The sequence below is a fragment of the Ovis canadensis genome, chromosome 25 (genome assembly GCF_042477335.2).
Source record: "Ovis canadensis isolate MfBH-ARS-UI-01 breed Bighorn chromosome 25, ARS-UI_OviCan_v2, whole genome shotgun sequence".
Taxonomy (NCBI): Eukaryota; Metazoa; Chordata; class Mammalia; order Artiodactyla; family Bovidae; genus Ovis; species Ovis canadensis.
In genome coordinates this window covers 48,494,450-48,514,366 of record NC_091269.1, presented here as the reverse complement: position 1 = coordinate 48,514,366, position 19,917 = coordinate 48,494,450, and the positions used below count along the sequence as shown (strand labels likewise).

General features: G+C 36.9%; 1 protein-coding gene across 2 annotated transcripts in view; it reads right to left on the bottom strand.

The window, feature by feature from the left end:
• Nucleotides 1-3,719: 3,719 nt before the first annotated feature.
• The window catches only part of SAMD8 (sterile alpha motif domain containing 8), a 47,529-nt gene continuing 31,331 nt past the window's right edge, over nt 3,720-19,917 (bottom strand). Inside the window, exons 3-6 of one of the 2 annotated variants that reach the window (XM_069572191.1) lie at nt 15,274-15,369; nt 11,440-11,557; nt 4,978-5,128; nt 3,720-4,797 (exon numbers count right to left, since the gene is read on the bottom strand). In XM_069572191.1, coding sequence (XP_069428292.1) covers nt 4,493-4,797; nt 4,978-5,128; nt 11,440-11,557; nt 15,274-15,369 — 670 coding nt within the window. In that variant the 3' untranslated portion in view covers nt 3,720-4,492. The remainder of the gene's footprint in view (nt 4,798-4,977; nt 5,129-11,439; nt 11,558-15,273; nt 15,370-19,917) is intronic. The other variant, XM_069572192.1, reaches the window with a different exon arrangement.

Below are 19,917 nucleotides of genomic sequence, written 5' to 3'. Positions count from 1 at the left end.
TTGTGGAAAAGAAAGGAGAAAGGGCAAATGGCTTATCTAATAGACAACTAAGAAGTAGTACATGCCCGGGACTAGACAACAGTTAGTATTTAAAGTTGCAGGACCCAATCATTTGCAAAAATAAAAAATTCACTTTATAAAAAATGAAGCAGCTGCATTAATAATGAAAAGACATTTAAAGAAGAGACTACAATCCAATTTTCAAATGTTTTATTTTTAGTGTTTTTAAACATTTTAATACAACAAAGATATAAAATAATATATATTAGTTAAATCTGGATTTAATTTAGAATTGAGATATTTACTTATATACAATACTGTGCTTCAAGGTATGGAACTTTCACATCTTCAAGTAATACTAGTTTCTCTGCACATTGGGTGACATTTAGGTAGAATTCATAGAACAAAACATGCCCATTTTAGCCCAAGCTAATTTTGCTTCCCCCATTAAGTACCAGTCTCCACTTCTTTTGTTTCATATCAGAAATATTTCAGTTGTCCTAACAAGTCATAGATTCTTTGAATAAGAAATTATTAAAATGGAACATTTTAAAGATGGTATTACTAACTGGTAACAATGCTTCACTAGTTCAGACAACCCAGTAGTTCAAATTGAAACAGAGCTGAAATAACAGCAAAATTAACATAGTATTCCCTCTCCTTCCATATTAGGTACAAAACTTCTTTATGCATAAACATGGAGTACACAGAGAAAAAGTCCTTGGCTAATATAAGGTAGAACCATAGTCTAAAAAATTAACTTTGGGGGAAGCTGAATTATGGCTTATAGATGGGACAGATGTTTTAATCCAACTTAATCCAAAATAATAGGCCACATTTTAGTTACTTGAAATTGGTGGTCTTTGCTGGGGGTGAGGAATAAGCGAGAGGGGCATCAAAACCTAGTTCCATAGTAATTTCAGTCATTCAAAGCTACTAAAAGAGAAGGAAAAAACCTTCAACCTCCTTCCTTTCTCACTGGTCACTTGTAGCAACAGTCTGACTTCTGATGTTACTAACAATTTCCTCTATAGCAGTACAGGGTAATTCAGATTAAACATTTCACAAATGCAAACTGTAATGGCCAAGTAAAGATGGCATTAAAGTTGACATACTTTGTTGGCTCTGAAACTCTCTAAATGAAACCAATACTGTTTAAGAAAGCCATGGGACTATTCTATAAAAGAGTTACCTTATCTCAAATGCCTGCAAAGAACTGGCAAATGATTGTTACTATAATTAGTTTTAGCAAGGGATAATTTAAGACTACAAGAAGACAATCAAAGAATTAAATTTATTAAAGAATTTAAAACAAGAATATGGTTAATGTTCTAAAACACTATGGAACAAGAATCCTTTAAAAAAAGTTTACTATGAAACTGACAATGAAATTGCTTTTTTACTGAATACAGTCAAAGCAGGTTAGTGTTATGACTATCACTTTGAATATATAAATAACACTTTCCAAACAGGTGTCCTCAAAACACAGGGTCTCATATTAGCTAGAAAAGGATTTGGCACCTCTGTCCTTATTGTTTTAAGTAAGAATTTTAAGCAGGTACAGGGAAGGGGAGAATGCCACTTGCAGTGCCAGAGTTACACTATCAGCAGGTCTCTAGCGTGGAGTTCTTCCTGTGAACAGTCCACACTCCTTTAACTGATTGGCTCTGTGGCTGAGTTCACTACGTTCTGATTTAAAGTGACACTAATAAACAGACCTAGCATATGGAAGGTCTATTTTTACCCAAGCAATTTTGGCTACAGAGGACTATCGAGAAGATAGGCATGGTGAAAATTCTGCAGCATAGCCAAAAAAAGTTTCTCCCAAATTATGTGGTGATAGTAGCAAACTTGCCTTCTTCTAAACCTGATATTCTCTACAAACTTCAGCTAACCTTCAGTAACATTGTCCTGCAAGGAATTTTACAAAAAGAAAAAAGGGTAATGCTGCCCTTAAGAAGAAAGAAATTGCATGGAAGACTTTCAGTATAACCTCCAGTTTGCATCCCTGAACAAAAAAATTGCCTTGGTTCCCTCTATACTGAAGTCTCAGTGTTTAATGAGGTAAACCTCTCACATGTTTGAAACTGCATACAAGGTGAAAAATCTGTAGATCTGAGGCATGCAGCTTCTCTACCTAGCCACAGTCACAGTCAAAAATGTAAATTCTACTTTCACTATGGTTTTAACAAAATTGTTATAAGAAAAAAGATACAAAGACAAAATCTGGAAATTTCTGGACAAAACAATAAGTAACAAAAATATAAGTTTTATATTAAAAAAAGAAATGGAAAAAAATGTTGTCTCAAAGTTTTCCAAGGAAGAGACCTGGAGATGATTAATGTATGTAAACACTGCCTTGTAATAGTTATAACAATAAATTATAAATCTAGCTTACCTTTTCCTCAAAACGGATACGGTAAAAGGAAGGTTGGGAAGTTATTTTATACTCCTCATTGCAGTCTGCTGTTAGGCACTCTCAGTATCAATAGCTCTGCAAAGTTAGTTGTAATTTTTTTTTCCTATTTTGTTCTAGAATAAAATCCATATGAAGGAAAGAAGATTGCTGTTAGGAAATTTACCATTAAGTACTTATTCAACATTCTTGATTCAATGGTGCCATGGATTTTTTCCAAACATTTTTCCAAAAGCCAACATCAGTCCCTTCCTAGTTAAATTCAGGTTTCTTCTGTCATTTGGAAAAAGTGGATGTTACATATCTTTTGAATTCAAGGGTCAAACTACTGTAACTGCATAGGAAACATCCTTCAACCTTCATGATTATGCACTTTCCTTGGATGAAATGTTGACATTTTCATCCCCAGAATGTAACAGAATCAAGAATTTAAGGTATTATCAGATTCTAAAGTATGAGATTTAAAAGCATAATAAAACTAAATTATCTCATGACATTTTCTCAAGTGAAAAATAAAAAAACAATATTCAGAGAAGACCCAAACTGGGGTCATTCAGCACTAGCTGAAACTTGCTTGCATTATATTTGTTTCCTGCCCAATCCACTCAGGCTCCTCTGTAACTTACAGGGGGTGGGAATATGACTCAAAGTGCAAAAACAAAATATTTCACTATATAAACAGCATGTTTCTGCTAAGAGGCCTAATTTTAGACCTCAATATGCCAGCACCTTTTCTAACTCCTTGTTTTAAAGTTGAATGCAAAACTACACAATTAATATTCCAAGTGGCTAAGCTCATGAGTTGGGGTTCAACTTCTAATTCTAGAACCATCCTACTATCAGAACTACTGTACAAAATCATTAAAAGTTAAAGTGACAAAGGTTATCAGAGGTCAAATTACTTAAGGTACTAAATTTCTAGTGTTGTAAACAGCAACTAAGTTATATTACTCCTGACTGCCAAATTAAAGCTAAATAGAAAGAATGTATGTACACAACTGTATTTAAAAATAAAAAAGAACAAAACCTTTTCATATCCAAATGCGTCTGAGGCTATCTGATGGTCAAGATGAGAAATTTCAAAAACCAACTAGTTATATTATGCCTGCAACCTGTTATAAATTTCAGAAAGAGAAAAATTTGCATGCAAACATCCCCATTTAAGGACATAAGAACTTTATCTAATATCTGATAAAAACTCTCATTTTGCTCATTAAATAACATCATTAAAAAGTATAAAATTGGCCTGTCCTCTATCCAGCTAACAGTCACAGAACAAAGTTATTCCAGGTACTTTCATCACTAAATTTAAGCCAATTTTATTTTTATGGACGCAGACATTTTTCCCCTCATGAATACTTACTGATAATCATACTAAACCCTTAGAACAAAAACAGAACTGAATCTTTTGTTAATTTTGGTGAAAAAATGCCAGTGTTATATTTGTACTTTGTCATCTTATATATGGCCTCTTTCATTCTCGTTTCAAGGATCCTGGTATATTCAGTACACTTTTCTTACAGACAGTTCAGAAGGCAAAAATTAATTGGTCAGTAAAATGGATCACTTCCCAGAGTTGCATTTTTTTAGAAAGACACAGAGATTAGTTAAAGAGCAAGTACTGCTCATTGGATAGGGGTTTTCCTTTGAAGAAAATAAGGAGCTTAACAAATTATTAGTATTCTTCTCAATATTTCTTGCCTACAGTCTTACTGGAATTTTTTTTTTTTTTAATACTTTTCAACCAGCAAACTGCTTACGTTGATTAGCTTAAGCTTAAGTTCAATAGGCAAATACTCAAAAGGTAAAGCTAAGAGCCTGACTTCAATCATAACATTAAGTCTGCCTAAAGAGAAGGGGCAGAAAACATCTACTTAAACTTCTGTTTGACAGACAGGTAAGGACTCTTGATTGTTCTTGTTTGCTTGCTATGGTCACAGCCTCGCTCAGGACAGAGAACTTTGTCAACACATAGGCAAAAAACCAAGACATTCAGGAACAAGCTGGGAGGAGAAAACAAAGTTACTTTCAACAATGACTGCATTTTTAGTCATGAGCCCTTTATAAAGATAGTCTTCATCCAATTAGTCTTTTCATTATTGCTGGTTTTGAAAATGGCCAACAATATTCATTTGGGACTGTACCATTAACATTGCACTCAAAAAAAGAAAACATGGGAAACCAAATTCTTGCTCTCCTACTCTGCTGATATGCTCTGGTATTGGCTAGAGTATGGTAGTACAAAAAGAGTCTCGTTGTGATATAAAAGGCAATAAACACATCAATGGAATAATGTTCATGGGCAGCCAAAATGAAGAAGATTCCAAAGAGGTTGAGAACCCAGGATAAAGTGTGCAAGAAATTCCAGCTTCTTGGTGTATCTGAGAAAAGGACAGAAAGATCATTTTAAAATCATTTCTTCCAACATTTCTTCCAATGTTTCTCAGTCATACGTTTCCTAGATCTGTTTTTCCCATTCTTCATAGAATTTGACACCCTTCCCACAGCCCCCTGTACAGCTAGGCATTTGCTATGTAGAGAAGCACTAAAAAGATACTTACATTCAGTGACAAAGAAATTCAGCATAGTTAGGACAACTGTGTGGCCACTGAACATGTAATCTCCACAAGTGTGAACGCCAGTCAGGGTCATACCAAAGCCACTCCAAATGGCAAAGGCCCGGTGTAATTTCTCCCATACACTGCCATATACCTATAAAGAAAGCTAAGAATTAGTGTTTCAAATGCTTAGGGCAATAGAGGTTCTTACAACTCCCACTGAAATTCAAAGACTGAATGACAGATCTAAGCAAAATCAACCAGACTCCCACTGTAATTAACTGCAGACGCCAATAATGGGTGGTCAAAGCATGGCTATACTCAGAAATATTCTGGTAATTTAATGAAATCAATAGCCTCCCAGGTGGCATAGTGGTGAAGAATCTGCCTGCCAATGCAGGAAATGCAAGAGACGCAGGTTTGATTCTGCGGCTGGGAATATCCCCTGAAGTAGGAAATGCAACCCATTCCTCCAGTATTCTTGCCAGTAGAATCCCATGGACAGAGGAGCCTGGAAGGCTATAGTCCATGGGGTCACAGAGTCAGATATGACCAAGCAACTGAGCACACATACAGTGAAATCAATGCAATTCAAACTTCTCTACTAGGACTTCCTTTACTGTGAAAAAGTTGTTGTTTAGTCGTGCAGTTGTGTCTGACTCTCTGTGACCCCATCAACTGCAGCACACCAGGCTTCCCTGTCCTACACTATCTCCCAGAGTTTGCTCAAGTTCACGTCCACTGAGTTAATGATGCTATCCAACCATCTCATCTTCCCTTCTCCTCCTGCCCTCAATCTTTTCCAGAATCAGGATCTTTTCCAATGAGTCAGCTCTTCGCATCAGGTGGCCAAAGTATTGGAGCTTCAGCTTTGATCAGTCCTTCCAATGAATATTCAGGACTGATTTCCTTGAGGATTCACTGGTTTGCTCTCCTTGAAGTCCAAGGGACTCTCAAGTCTTCTCCAGCACCACAGTTCAAAAGCATCAATTCTTCAGAGCTCAGCTTTCTTTATAGTCCAACTCTCACATCCATACATGACTACTAGAAAAACCATAGATTTGACTTTGGTTGGCAAATATGCTGTCTAGGTTTGTCATAGCTTTTCTTTCAAGAAGCAAGTGTCTTTTAATTTCATGGCTGCAGCCACCATCTGCAGTGACGTTAGAGGCCAAGAAAATAAAGCCTGCCACTGTTTCACTGTCTCCCCATCTATTTGCCATTAAGTGATGGGATGGGATGCCATGATCTTAGTTTTCTGAATGTTGAGTTTTAAGCCAGCTTTTTCACTCTCTTTCACATTCATCAAGAGGCTAGTTAGCTCCTCTTCACTTTCTGCTATTAGGGTGGTGTCATCTGCATTTCTGAGGTTACTGATATTTCTCCAGGCAATCTTGATTCCAGCTGTGCTTCATCCAGTCTGGCATTTCACATGATGTACTCTGCATAGAAGTTAAATAAGCAGGGTGACAATATATAGCCTTGATGTACTTCTTTCCCGATTTGGAACCAGTCTGTTGTTCCATGTCCAGTTCTAACTGTTGCTTCTTAATCTGCATACAGGTTTCTCAGGAAGCAGGTAAGGTGGTCTGGTATTCCCATCTCTTAAAGAATTTTCCAGTTTGTTATGATCCACACAGTAAAGGCTTTGGAGTAGTCAATAAAGCAGAAGTAGATGTTTTTCTGGAATTCTGTTGCTTTTTCCATGATCCAATGGAAATTAAAAGCTTACTACAGCACAAAAGCAATGCCAAGTTTTATACCCTATAACACAGTAGTATTTCCTTGCCTGTTCTTGCCAATAAGAAACAGGCTATGACAGAGATAATGGCTACCATTCAATATCCTCTTTCCCTTCTTCAGTAGTAACAGTTCTAAAATCATTTAGAAGAGGTGACGAATTCAACTGTAACACTGTATTTCTCATCCCTCCTTGCAGCTAGGTGTGGCTAAGCACCTAAGTTCTGTACAGTAAGATGGAAAGTTGAAGTATAGAAGATTTCTGGGAAAGCTCTTATCAATGAAAGAGACAACAGCTTGGAGGAAGTCTTCTTTACCTTTCCTTCTTCCAGCCTACAACTCAGACATGACAGTTAAAGCTCTGGCAGTCACCACGGCTACAAAGTCGCCTTGAGGATGCAAGCCAAGTGTAGGACAAGAGGGCAGAAAGGCAGAAGAATCATGGATTTTTGATAACTCCATAAAGTTATCAAACACCTGACCTGAAGTACTTACTTTCAGACTTCTCTTATGAGAGAGAATAAATCATTGCTTGTTTATTAAACTACAGCCACCATAAAGTTCCTGTTACTAGTAGCCAAATCTAATCCCAACCCCCACACATAAAACTTAAAAAAGTAATCCATTGTAAAGTAAAATAAAGTAAAAAAAAAAAAAAGTAATCCATTTTGAGGAAGAGTTTGAGCAATGGTCACTTTTTTAAAAAGGCATTTAACACATAATAACAATATAAAAAATTGCTGTAATTTTATTTGCATTTCTATGTGCAGCATGCTACTATATGCTTTTATGTTATTACATTTAATTTCCACAAAAATTGTATGAACTGATTTAACTGTGTAGATTAGGAAACTGGCTTCAGAGAGGTCACACGGCTAATAAGTAATAATATGAACAGAGGGAGTCCAGTTCTAGAGCCCTGTATCTTAAAGATTCCATGGCCAATGAACAAGAGGAACAATCTCATTAGAATCACCATTTCATTAGAAATCTCACCTGATTATACACTACCCAGTTTCCCCCTTCTGTCTCAGTTGATGGCAGGGGAGGGAGAGAAATTTATTATCAGAGAAAAGGAAAGGAGATACTAAAATATACATGGTTTGCTTATTTCCATGACCTCTAATGAGAACAGGGTTAGAGATGTTATGCAAGTGAGAGTAAAAAAATCAAGCAGTGAAGAACAGATTGCTAGGAAAATATCTCAGCCAAAGACAGGAAACAAGTGATGTCAGTTTAAAAAAAAAAGAAATTATTACACAACACTGTAAATCAACTATACTGCAATAAATTAAAAAAAATACTATAGTACAAAAAAGAAAAGCAATTATTGCCCAATTACTTGTCTCCCTATCCTTTCCAATCGTAAAATGCCCCAAATATCTTTCCAGAAAAATAAAAACTGAAACACAATAGAATGAATTTAGACATTTTGATGAGAAATTTGCTTTATGAATTTAGACATTTTGATGAGAAATTTGCTTTAACTGTTTCTTTCCTTTCCATCACGAAATTAAAAAAAAAGAACAGGCATGTTCTTGGTTCTGTCTCCAAACCCACTACTTCTGGGAATGAGATTTCAAGCAATTACTTTATTACAATGTAAAAGCCCTATGGAGTTCATTGTAAGGGATTTGACTGATAGATAATATTATCTTAACTTTCTAATTTTAATGACTGCTGCAAATACAGGTCAATAAATAGGTTATATTATAATTCAAAGCAATTAATAGTATTTAGGGCAGATCTGAACAGGTATACCCACATTAAGCTAACTGATAATGAAAAACTGTCATTAGAGACAGAAAAAGGGCTGTCCATACTGTAGAGGGATGGTATCTAATTTATTTTTGTAACACATGTTGCAGCCCTATGCAAATATATCCTTTCCTTTAGTGGCTGACCTGCAATTAAATTCCTCAGCTACAGGGAATTCTTTCACTGTAACAAGCTTACTTATTTTTTCTTTTAAATCTCTTCTAATTGATTTGGGGGAAACTGTTCTATCTCTCCTTCACACTATGCACAGAAATTCAGCAGATTTTCTAGCTAAAGAATGTCACTTGCTATCCAGTTGTATAAGAATTAAGTCATTAGCCACTGTAGTCCCTGACCTTCAACATACCCTGAAAGGACATCAAGAACAGAGACCAGGAATGAGGTACTCTGTGTTCTGCGAAAACAGACAGAATAGGCCTTCAGGACTGGAGAAGGCAATGGCACCCCACTCCAGCGTTCTTGCCTGGAGAATCCCAGGGACGGGGGAGCCTGGTGGGCTGCTGTCTCTGAGGTCGCACAGAGTTGGACATGACTGAAGTGACTTAGCAGCAGCAGCAGGCCTTCAGGACAGTTTTCCTCTCGCCTGCCCAGGAGAAAATTTTATGAACCTAATTTCTTGCACCCATACTTAGAAAAGCACTAAAATCACTGACTGAGACATCTGTTCCTCACGCCTAGCAGCAACTTTCTACCAAGATGTGTGGCTCAATCACTTTCTCCAAGATCACATATATGCTAACTGCTTCCCTTACTTCTTTAGCATAGTTCCTAAGAGGCTGGTCTCAAACTCAGAGCTCTCACACTGTGCATTTTTATTTCAGTCAAGAGATTAAAAGATTGAAATTTAAAATATAAGACCATAAAAGTCTCAGACATCATCTTTCATTAATCAGAATGACAGTGACTCCAAAAATTGATAAAACGTAGTACTGGCAGTGTGATGGGAAAAGTGACATGCACAGTGGTGACAGCAGTGAAAAAGTAGTCTTTCCTAGTGAAAATGGCAGCAATATGTATCACAATTGTTATGTCCTTTAATTTCATAACTCCACTTCCAGGAACTTATCTTAAGACTATTAAATAAGTGAAAAAGCATGTTTATCATAGCATTATTTATAAAGAGTAAGATTTGAAAATAAGCTAAATGCATGCCACTTGGACAGTGGTAAATTGTACAATGGAATACTCTGCAGCTATTAAAAAGATGAGGTATTTTTTTCAGAAAAAAGTAAACAACACATTGTTAAGTAAAACATAAGCTGAAGTACAACGTCTGCGATATAATCCTATCTTCTGTTTAAAAAGCAGCTATCTATACAAACTTGTGTGAATGTGCAAGCATGGTTAAAAACAGTCTGTGTGGCTATATGAACTTTTAACAGGATTATTTATGGGGTGGGGTGAAAGAAGCAGGAATTTTAAATTTACATATTTTCATAAAACTTGAAAATTTACAGTAAGTCTATGTAACTTGGTAACTAGAAGTACTTTCCCTTTTGGGGGAGAAAAAAAAAAAAAAGAAGAAACAAAAGCATCTTTTACCTTAAAAAAATAAAAGATTTCCTTTACAGTAAATCCTAAACGTCATTACCCCTTCCTTTCTTACTGGTCAGTCTCCTTATACCTCGAGAAAGTTTATATACCCTTCAGCTCAGGGCTATATTTTTAGTTCTTGATCTCCTTTGGCGGCTTAATCTTCCCTCCTCGACATTTCAGCTATTTCTATTGCAGCAGAAGAACTGACACTTAATTTGTTTCACACTTTGCAAACAACATTAAAATAACAAGAAACATGTTAGTATATTATTAAAATATTTGGGAACACCTAACTAAAGCATGGAGGCTTAGAAAAGAGGCTAACAAATCCTTTTGTCCAAATTTAATGAGTCACAACAGCCAATTTTGTATACAAAGCACAAATGATCTTCACGATTTAAAAAAATTTTTTTAAATAATTCATTACTTTGGTTTTTTTTGTTCCCATCTGTATAAGTTATCCTCTCTCAGTTTAGCCAGAAGAGAAGGTTATGTCTACAGTATACCAAAACAACCGATAAAGTATAAAACAAAAACAAAATCAGCCACTATTTAAATACATCTCCGAAAGAGTCGGAGAAGGCAATGGCACCCCACTCCAGTACTCTTGCCTGGAAAATCCCATGGACAGAGGAGCCTGGTAGGCTGCAGTCCATGGGGTCGCAGAGTCGGACATGACGGAGCAACTTCACTTTCACTTTTCACTTTCATGCATTGGAGAAGGTAATGACATCCCACTCCAGTGTTCTTGCCTGGAGAATCCCAGGGTCGGCGGAGCCTGGTGGGCTGCCATCTCTGGGGTCGCACAGAGTCGGACATGCCTGCAGCGACTTAGCAGCAGCAGCAGCCGAAGGAGTAAAGTTTAGAGTAGTGGGTACTATATTTTAAATGGAATATGGTTGGACTGCATTGCTTTTTTTTTTTTTAAATACTTTATTTTACTTGGCTGCGCCAGGTCTTAGCTGTGGCACGGTGGGATCTAGTTCCCTGACCAGGAATCAAATCCGTGCCGCCTGCAGTGGAAGCAGTCTTAAACACTGCACCACCAAGGGAAGCCTCCGAAACACTTTTTCAAAGAGGAGTGATGAAGACAGTGAAAGGTCCGGAGTCATATAATATGCGTGACTAAAGATGCTGAGGATGGTGGGAAAGGAAAAATGATCATTGAAAGCTACTTTTTGTCTGTAGCTCTACAGCACTGAACTAGTTAGGATCGATGGATGGAAGTAACAGGGAGGCAGATTCTGGCTTATGGCTTAAAACTTTTACCAAATTATTTCTACACGTTTATTACTGATACCAAAAATGCTAAAAAGCACATTTAATTAATAATATTAAAAGCAAAATACATCTAAGCCATTAACACACTAAGAGTAAGAGGGAAGAATGGTGAAGAAGACAGCAGGCTACCTTTCCAGTACACTGAAGGTGCTGTCCTGGCACGGAGAGGGAGGTCACAAACATGGTAAAGCAGCGAAGCAAGAAGACAGTGCCCATCAGACTACAAAGCCTTCGAAGAAGTATGGACCTGTGAACAGAGTGACCAAAAAGGAAGAAAGGTCAGAAGAAAACAAACCAAAATATCCCCAGGCAACTAATGTTTACTTTGAGGGAGAACAAGCAGGAAAACCATTAGATTCTTTGAAGACAGAAATCTTAAGAGACCATGTAACAGTGTCCAACAGGACCATCCACAATGATAGAAAGGGACTATCTATGCACTGTCCAATAGACCATCTATATGTGGCTCTTGAGTATCTGAAATGTACAAGTGGGGAACTTAATTTTATTTCATTTTCACTAAATTAAATTTGAACAGCCACATGTGGCTAGCACCTGCCATGTTGGACAGTGCAGACCTAAGAGCATCATTTTACTGTAAGAAAATATGACTAAGAGAAAGCAAAAGTTACACAAGAAAGAAGATAGTCCCTCGCCTGACACTTATCTTAGTGCTAGTTTTATTACTCATATATTGTCATAACTTATTTACTTAATGAGAAGTAAAGTTAAATATGTGATTCTAGGGATTTTTTTTGCTCATCAATGACACTGTAAATTGGTTAATAATTATATAATAGACTCTCTAATTTCTCTTAAATTTAAGCTATAAAATACTGTTTTTTTAATACTAAGTTTTACATTAAGCACATCTCTAACAAAAACTTGAAACTGCATGAAATCACTTGTACTGATAATTTTTTTAAATGTTTTAAGCAAAAACAGATTAGAAGATTCTTAAGTACAGAGACTTGGCTTATACATTTTTAAAATGCTCCTCCCACCCACCCTCAAAAAAAGTACTGAACACAAGGTTAGGTGAGTTTCAAACTGCAGTGTGTGTACACCTGGGATGGAGACCAGAAATCTGGATTTATTTTAATTTTTTTCACTTCAAATATACTTCTGCTTTATTGTCTTTCTCCTCTCCTCAAGGAACTCTAATTATTCATAAGTTACACCTTTTTCAGGCTATCCCCTCAGTATTCCCCAAAATTTAATCTATTTTCTATCTTTAAAAATATTTTTTCTTCAAATTATCTTCTGATTCATTAATCCCCTCTTCTGCTAAATTCAACGAGAGGTCACACTCATTACTGAATTCTCAGTTTCATGGATTTTAAAAACTGTGTTTGCTTCTAGAGTGTCCATTTTATTCTTTTAAAATTATATTGAACACAGTCAGCAGGGGCTTTCCTGGTGGCTTCCCTGCTGTCTCAGACAGCACAGAATCTGCCTGCACTGCAGGAGACTGTTTGATCCCTGGGTTGGGAAGATCCCCTGGAGAAGCGAATGGCAACCTCCTCCAGTATTCTTGCCTGGGAAATCCCACGGACAGAGGAACTTTGCAGGCTACAGTCCATGGGGTCGCAAAGAGTTGAAAACTACTTATACTAGTCAGCAGAATTACTTTAAAATCTGTGGCTGGTACCTCCATTTTCTGGATCCACTGTGGGTCTATTCCATTATTTACTGTTTCTCTTAAATTTTAATCATATTCTCTTACATACTTGTGTGCTTTTTTTTATTAGTTATTTACTTGAGTGCCAGATATTGTATATAAAAATTTTTAGAATTAAATTTATTGATAGGTCTATACTGTCTTCCCAAAGAGAGATTTGATATCTCTTTTGGCAAGTAGTTAAGGGATTTAACAATCTGGGGTCACTTTAATACAATTTTAGAAACTGAAATTATTTCAAACTAGGTTTCCATCTCTGCAGGATCTGCTTCATTTCTGGTTCACTACTGAAGCTGTGGTACTATAAAAAAGAAGAAAAGAAGATAAGAAAGAGAAGAACTAACACTGAATGGAGAGGGTCCCAACTCAAAGCAGGAGGATTCTACCATTTCTTACTTTTCTTAATAGGCCCTGCTCTCCAACATTTTGAGAAACCACAGGAGCCTAAACTGAATACACTATCATCCAGAGAAGAATTACGTTTGTTGAGACTCAGTTAGCACTACTGACTTGAGAACAGTCTAGCCCATTCCAAGATCCACAGCTTAATCTGTGAGTTTTCCTATCAGCCACTCAACTTTGTTACACACCTAAGGCTTCGTCTCCTCATCTCAGCTTTGGCAATACAACCAGTGTAACCCTGTTTTTTTTCAAAGATGCGTATTCATTCCTCTGATTTTACACGATAGGTTATTTTTTCTTTGTTTTCTTCTTCACGTGTATGTGTGTTTGGGGATCTTTGGGATTTTCCTGTCTTCCTACAAGCTCAGTGATGCAATAAAAATTTCTTAACACAAGATTTATGAAGAATTTTCTTATCATATGGTGGAAAGTCCAGAGCAAAGGTTTCTGCCTTCTTTCTTCCAAGTTATCATTTTGTGAGGTTTTTGAAGAAGATAACAAGGAACCTGGATTTTAACGAGAACCCAGGTGATTCTAATGAAAGTGGCACAAAGACCATACTTTGAGAAACACTTTGTTTGACTAAGTAAACATCAAAACTGGAATTTAGTTGCTGCACTTTGCCAAACCTACCAAGGTTTCCTATATAAACTCAACTCTTGTTTTTAAAGAGTGGATCCATTCAGATCTACAGGGTCTTGTGAGGCAAAGTTAAAATTAGAAAGCAGCAGTGATACATGTGTTTTTAAACCACCTCTGGTTTTAAGCAATCCAGTTATAAATATTCCTGCAGAGTAAAAGAGAATGAAGTGCAATATGGCCTAAAAGTGTGATAAGAATAGTAATCATCAACCTTTCTTTTCACCTTCAAAGCACTGAAATAACTGCTGCTTAGGAGCAAAAGCCCATCACTGTGGTTTACCTTAAGCACCTCCTGGTGAGGAGAAAGAATAAAAAAAAAAAAATCAAGCAGATGTCCCTATTCTTCTTCAGTGTCCAAAGACAACAGATAGGAGATCCACAAACTTTGTCAGTTCTTTAGTTTTTTCTTTACTATGCCTTAATCCTTGTTGCTTATATGTTTTATATCACAGCACTGTGGTATATATCTGTTAATCCCATACTCTTAATTTATTCCCACCCCTCCTGTGTCATACACATACTTCCCCTTTGGTAACCATAAGTTTGTCTTCTATGTCTGTGAGTCTGTTTTTCTGTTGTAAATAAACGGAACTATACTGCTTTTTAGATTTCACACTATGTCTTTATTTTTTAAATAATTTCCCCTCTTTAATTATATAGGAAAGGAGCCTTCTCTTACACTTCTCTCCTTTCTTTTTTAATGGAAACATTCTTCCCTTTATATTTCTTGTGAAAGTACAAAAACAGCACCTTTCCTATTCTGCAATCTCCTGTGTTATCTGTAGTAAACTGCACTTGCTAGATGCGCATGATGTGCAAAGTGACCTCTGTTTTAATGGGCCTCCTTCAAGCAGAGAATAGTTTCTTTCACCCAAACATCTGACAGAAGACTGTTCCCTGGAGGGGTCCCAAGCCTTCTATAGACAGTGATATTTCCAATTTGCTTACAGAGAAAGGTAAGGCTAGACTTAGACTGTTAGTAGTTAGCACATGGTTATATATCACCATCTTTCCCTGCAAAATATATTTGGAATATTACTAAATATATAGGTACTACCTCAGGTTGACTCTTTTGCCGATCAAACCCAAAATATTTTTCTATACCAATAACTGTAATGTTATAACAACTAGAGAAGGAAATTAATAAGGAAACAGCAAAGGAAGAAACAAGATTTGATGACCTTTATGTAAGATAGTCAGAACATTTTCAGTCTTGTAATTTTAAATAAGAGAGGTACCTGTGCTTGTGAAGAAGAAGAACCAGGAGCCAAATATAGCACAGAATCATGCCACATACTTCTGTCATGGCAAAGGCCCATGGAATTCTGGGAACGCTGGAAAGGAAGAAAGTTACATGTTTGGACTGACATGAAGTACATGTATGCAAATGGTGCCACCCTTTTCAATAAGATATTCTTCTAATAATGACCTTAAAAGTACTTTCTTTAACTGTTACCTCTTTTAGAAGATGGTATCTGGAGAACCTGACCAAAAAACTATTTCATAAAATAGTTTCATGAAACTATTTGAACCTCTCTGTGTCTGTGATTCCCAGTTATGGTTCTCTGCAGAGAAGTAACAACTCTTTTTTCCTTCCCCATAACATGGCAGACCCAGATACAGGACTGCTCCCAAAAGAGAAGAGGGGAAAAGGCTCACGTCTTAAATGATATGCATTTCAGAATCCACAGTCAGGACTTGAACTCAACTACTCTTTTTTTTGGCTGTTTGTTTAGTGTATTTTGTTTTCAAAGTAAATAGAGTTTTTGTTTTGTTTTACTCCTTTTTGTGTCTCTCTCTGCCCTCCTTTGTTTTATATTTGTTTCTTCTGTCTTTTCCATTGATCTCTCTTTCCTTACTAAATCCACAGCGTCTGTGATTACCCACCAGTAAAAGACGTGTCACTTTTCTCAATTAAAAAGAAAGAAGGGGGTGGGGAGAAGGAGAGGAAGAAAAAGAAGAACAAGGAAGAAAAATAAAGGAGGAGGAATGAGAAGTGTGGTGGAGGAAGAAGACGGAAATGAATTTGTCCAAATAGGTCATCACTGAATGGTAAGATTATTGATAGTTTTATTTTTATTCTTTGTTAATTTACACTAAAATTTTCTATACTATGGCACATTAATTTTATAACTGAGGAATTAAAGGTATTTTTAAAAAGAAAACATGAAATCTGAAAGATATTAACAGTCTACTCAAACCTTATTCAGAGTACCTGAAGAGAGACGATCATCTTCATTCAGGGACTCATCTTTTACCTATTACCTCAGAAAAAAAATTCCTCTTGTGTATTTTTAATTTGTTGCCTTATTTATCTGGCATTATGGGAAAAAGGGTTATTTCACATAATACAAATTTTCAGATAAAAGATTCCTTTAAATGACTTCTAAAAACTTACAACTTTTAAAACAATTTTCAAAAAGGTATATATGTATATGGGCTTCCTTGGTGCCTCAGATAGTAAAGAATCCTCCTGAAATGCAGGAGACCTGGGCTCGATCCCGGGGCAGGGAAGCTCCCCTGGAGGAGGGCATGGCAACCCACTCCAGTATTCTTGGCTGGAGAATCCCCACGGACAGAGTAGCCTGGTGGGCTACAGTCCATGGAGTCCCAAAGAGTCAGACACACCCGAGCAAGCAACAAAGCACACCGTTTTTATGGTAAAAGTAAGTTTTCTGCCTCATCCTCAGCCTAAACGGAATTTTTGCTCCCGAAAGGCAATCACTTTCATTCTTGTGTTTTATTTGACATTGTATCTTCTAGTAATACATACAAAAGCACATACAAAACACACACACACATTCTCTCTCTTTCTCTCCCATGCTCTCAATATCATTTCATAATTTTGTTTCAAATAACTTTTGGCTTTTACTTAATGTAAAATTTTAAGTGTAGTTCATAGTTAAGATAATGGAAGACAATCTCTTGTACAACTTCTTACAATTCTCTGGAGCTAGTAACTTTTTGTTCTGTTTCTTGGGTGCCTATCACCAATTCACTTCCAGACTATTCTATCAATAAAATCAAGAAATTGAGAACTGAGAGAAATCTATCCAAGAGCTCCTTCTTTAGAAAGCCTGCATTTTCTACTCCTTCTGCATGGCGTTTCTTACAGTAAAACTTAACCCTCATCTTGGGAATTCTTCTTTTCTATATTGGATCCACTATTTCCTGAATCTCATGTCCTCCTCTTTCTCAATTTACTTCTTAGTTTTGATGTAGTGTATCCTTGAATTATTTTCTCAGATGAGGGACTAGAAGATGAACTTGTTCTTAATGTCAAATTTACTGAGGTTTAATTTACAAAAATTCACCATTTTTAGCTATAGAGTTCCATGAGTTTTGACAAACATTCAGTCATGCAATCATTACTACAATAAAGATACAGAACACCTTCATCACTCTAAAAACTTCTCTTGTGTCCCTTCACTATCGTCAATCTCCTTTACTTTCAGCTGTGGGGCAATCACTGATCTGACTTCTGATGCCTACAGGTTTGCCTTTTCTAGAATGGCATATAAAGGCAATCACACAACGTTTGTCCAAACACCTTTTGTATCTGGCTATTTTCTCATAATATATTTCAGATTCATCCATGTAACTGTGTATACAATTCTTTGTCCACAATTTCCTTATCCATTCACAAGCTATGGGTATTCTGGGCTATTTCCAGGTTTGGGTGATTATGAACAGGTCTTTGCATGGACATATGTTTTCTTTTTTCTTGGGCAAATACCTAGGAATGACATCATTGAGTTCTATGTTAAGAATATGTTTAACTTCTTAAGAAACTATCAAGAGCTTCCCTGGTGGCTCAATGGTAGAGAATCTGCCTGCCAATGCAGTAGACAGGGGTTCAATCCCTGATCTGGGAAGATCCCACATGCTGTGGAGCTACTAAATTCATGCGCCACAACTACTGAGCCTGTGCTCTGGAGCGGGGGACCCACAACTATTGAGCCCATGTGTCACAACCTATTAATACTGAAGTCAGTGCACCCTCCAGTATCTACAGTCCTTTTCTCTTCTGCAGGTTTTCCAAGGAGAGGAATTTGTTTCCTTGCTTGGAGGATTGGGGCTGGTATGACTGGGCATGGGAAGTTAGTCTGGCTACGAAGTCTTGTGATTAGTCCATAGATTTATAGTTAATCACCTTGAAAATACAATGAAAATATGCACCTTTGTTCTCATCTGAGAATGATGTCCCCAAGTCCAGAGACCCTCACATCAACTATGTTTGAGAACAAACTACCTGTCTTCAGTTGCAGTAGAACAGGTCTTAAGTAGATTTTTAACCAGTTCTCCCATATTTAGCTCCTATCTATACCCTGTCTTGAGAGACGCTTGATGTCTCTTGTTTTGAAAGTTTTTCTGGAACACCGCAGTATGAATAAACTCACCTCTTAGGCACTGCTAGTCCTCAATCTCACGACGGGCACTTAGCTTTCTACTTTACAAATTTTCATTATTATCACTGCTTCTGCCTTCATTGGATTATTGGGAACCCCATCTCCACTTTTTCCTGTTTGTTTTTTAGTGAAGCATTGTAAGGAAATTGTCAAATGTGTTTTCAATATCTCAAATTTATTTTGATGCAATGCTTTCTAAAGTGCAATATACATGTTATTCCTTTTTTTTCTGGATAGAATTTAATTTTCTTTCATAATTCAGAGTCATTACTATGAACACAGATTATTACACTGGACAAGGTAATGACCTCAGGGACTACTGAGAAATGAAAGGCAGTTAAGCCCCAGATTGATGTGGTTTTTCCATTAATTATGTGTGCTTTTTACAGTGCTTCTGTTTCCTCTCTTGTTATTATGGTTATTAGCTATCTCTCCTCACATGTAAGTGGGCCTGCCTCTAAAAGCATCTCTGTTCCCTAATTTTTTGTTTATGATGTGCTGAAGCTCTTGGAATTGTGTCAAGTAAGCCTGACACAACAAAGATCACTGTGAAAGTGATTAGGAATGTTCCCAAGGGAAAATCATAGCGTAGTGGGGAAATGAGATCAGGAGGCCAAGGGTTAAACATCAGCAAACCTCCGTGGTAAACTCAGGCAAGGGCAACTGGCTCAAGTCTGTGGGGAATCTGGGAGACAGTGCAGGTCCAACCTAAAAGCTGTCCTAACTTGGGCAAAGAGAAATGAAATACATATACCCCACCTCACACCATTGGTTAAGAGCTGCTGCTTCAGGGATGTAAAGTGCCAAGCATGTCTGGTTCTCTTTTTAAGCAGGCAAAGTGTATTCCAGCAGCCCAAGAACAGTCCTCTAACAGAGACACACAACTGATGGATGCTGGGAGTATAAATGTGCAAGAAAATGGAAAAGCAATCCAAGAGGATATAGAAGGAATGCTGACGGCTCCTGCTACCATTCTCCTGTTAATGAAGTTTAGATATTTAAGAGCACGAGGCTTTGTAGCTGGTGGCACTGTAGCATGTTAGGCAAAATTTGGTTTCAAATCCCCACTGCAAACTGAAAACATATGCCTATACACAACTTTGTATATGAATGTTCACAGCAGAAGTATCAATAGTAGCCAAAAAGTGAACACAACTCAAACATTCATCAATTAATGAATGGATAAGCTAAATGCAGTATATATCCATACAATGAAATAATATTCTGTAATAAAAAGGAATGGTGTACAGATGCATACTACTCATATGGATGAATCTTAGAAATAGTACGCTAAATTAAAGAAGCCAGACATAAAGTAAGGCCACATGTTGTATACAGCCATTATATGAAATGTCCAGAACAGACAAATGCATAGAAAGTAGATTCTGCTTGCCAGAAGCTAGAGGGAGGAGGGAAATGGGGTGTGACTGATAAGACTTTATTTAGGGTGTTGAAAATGTTCTGGAAGTAGTG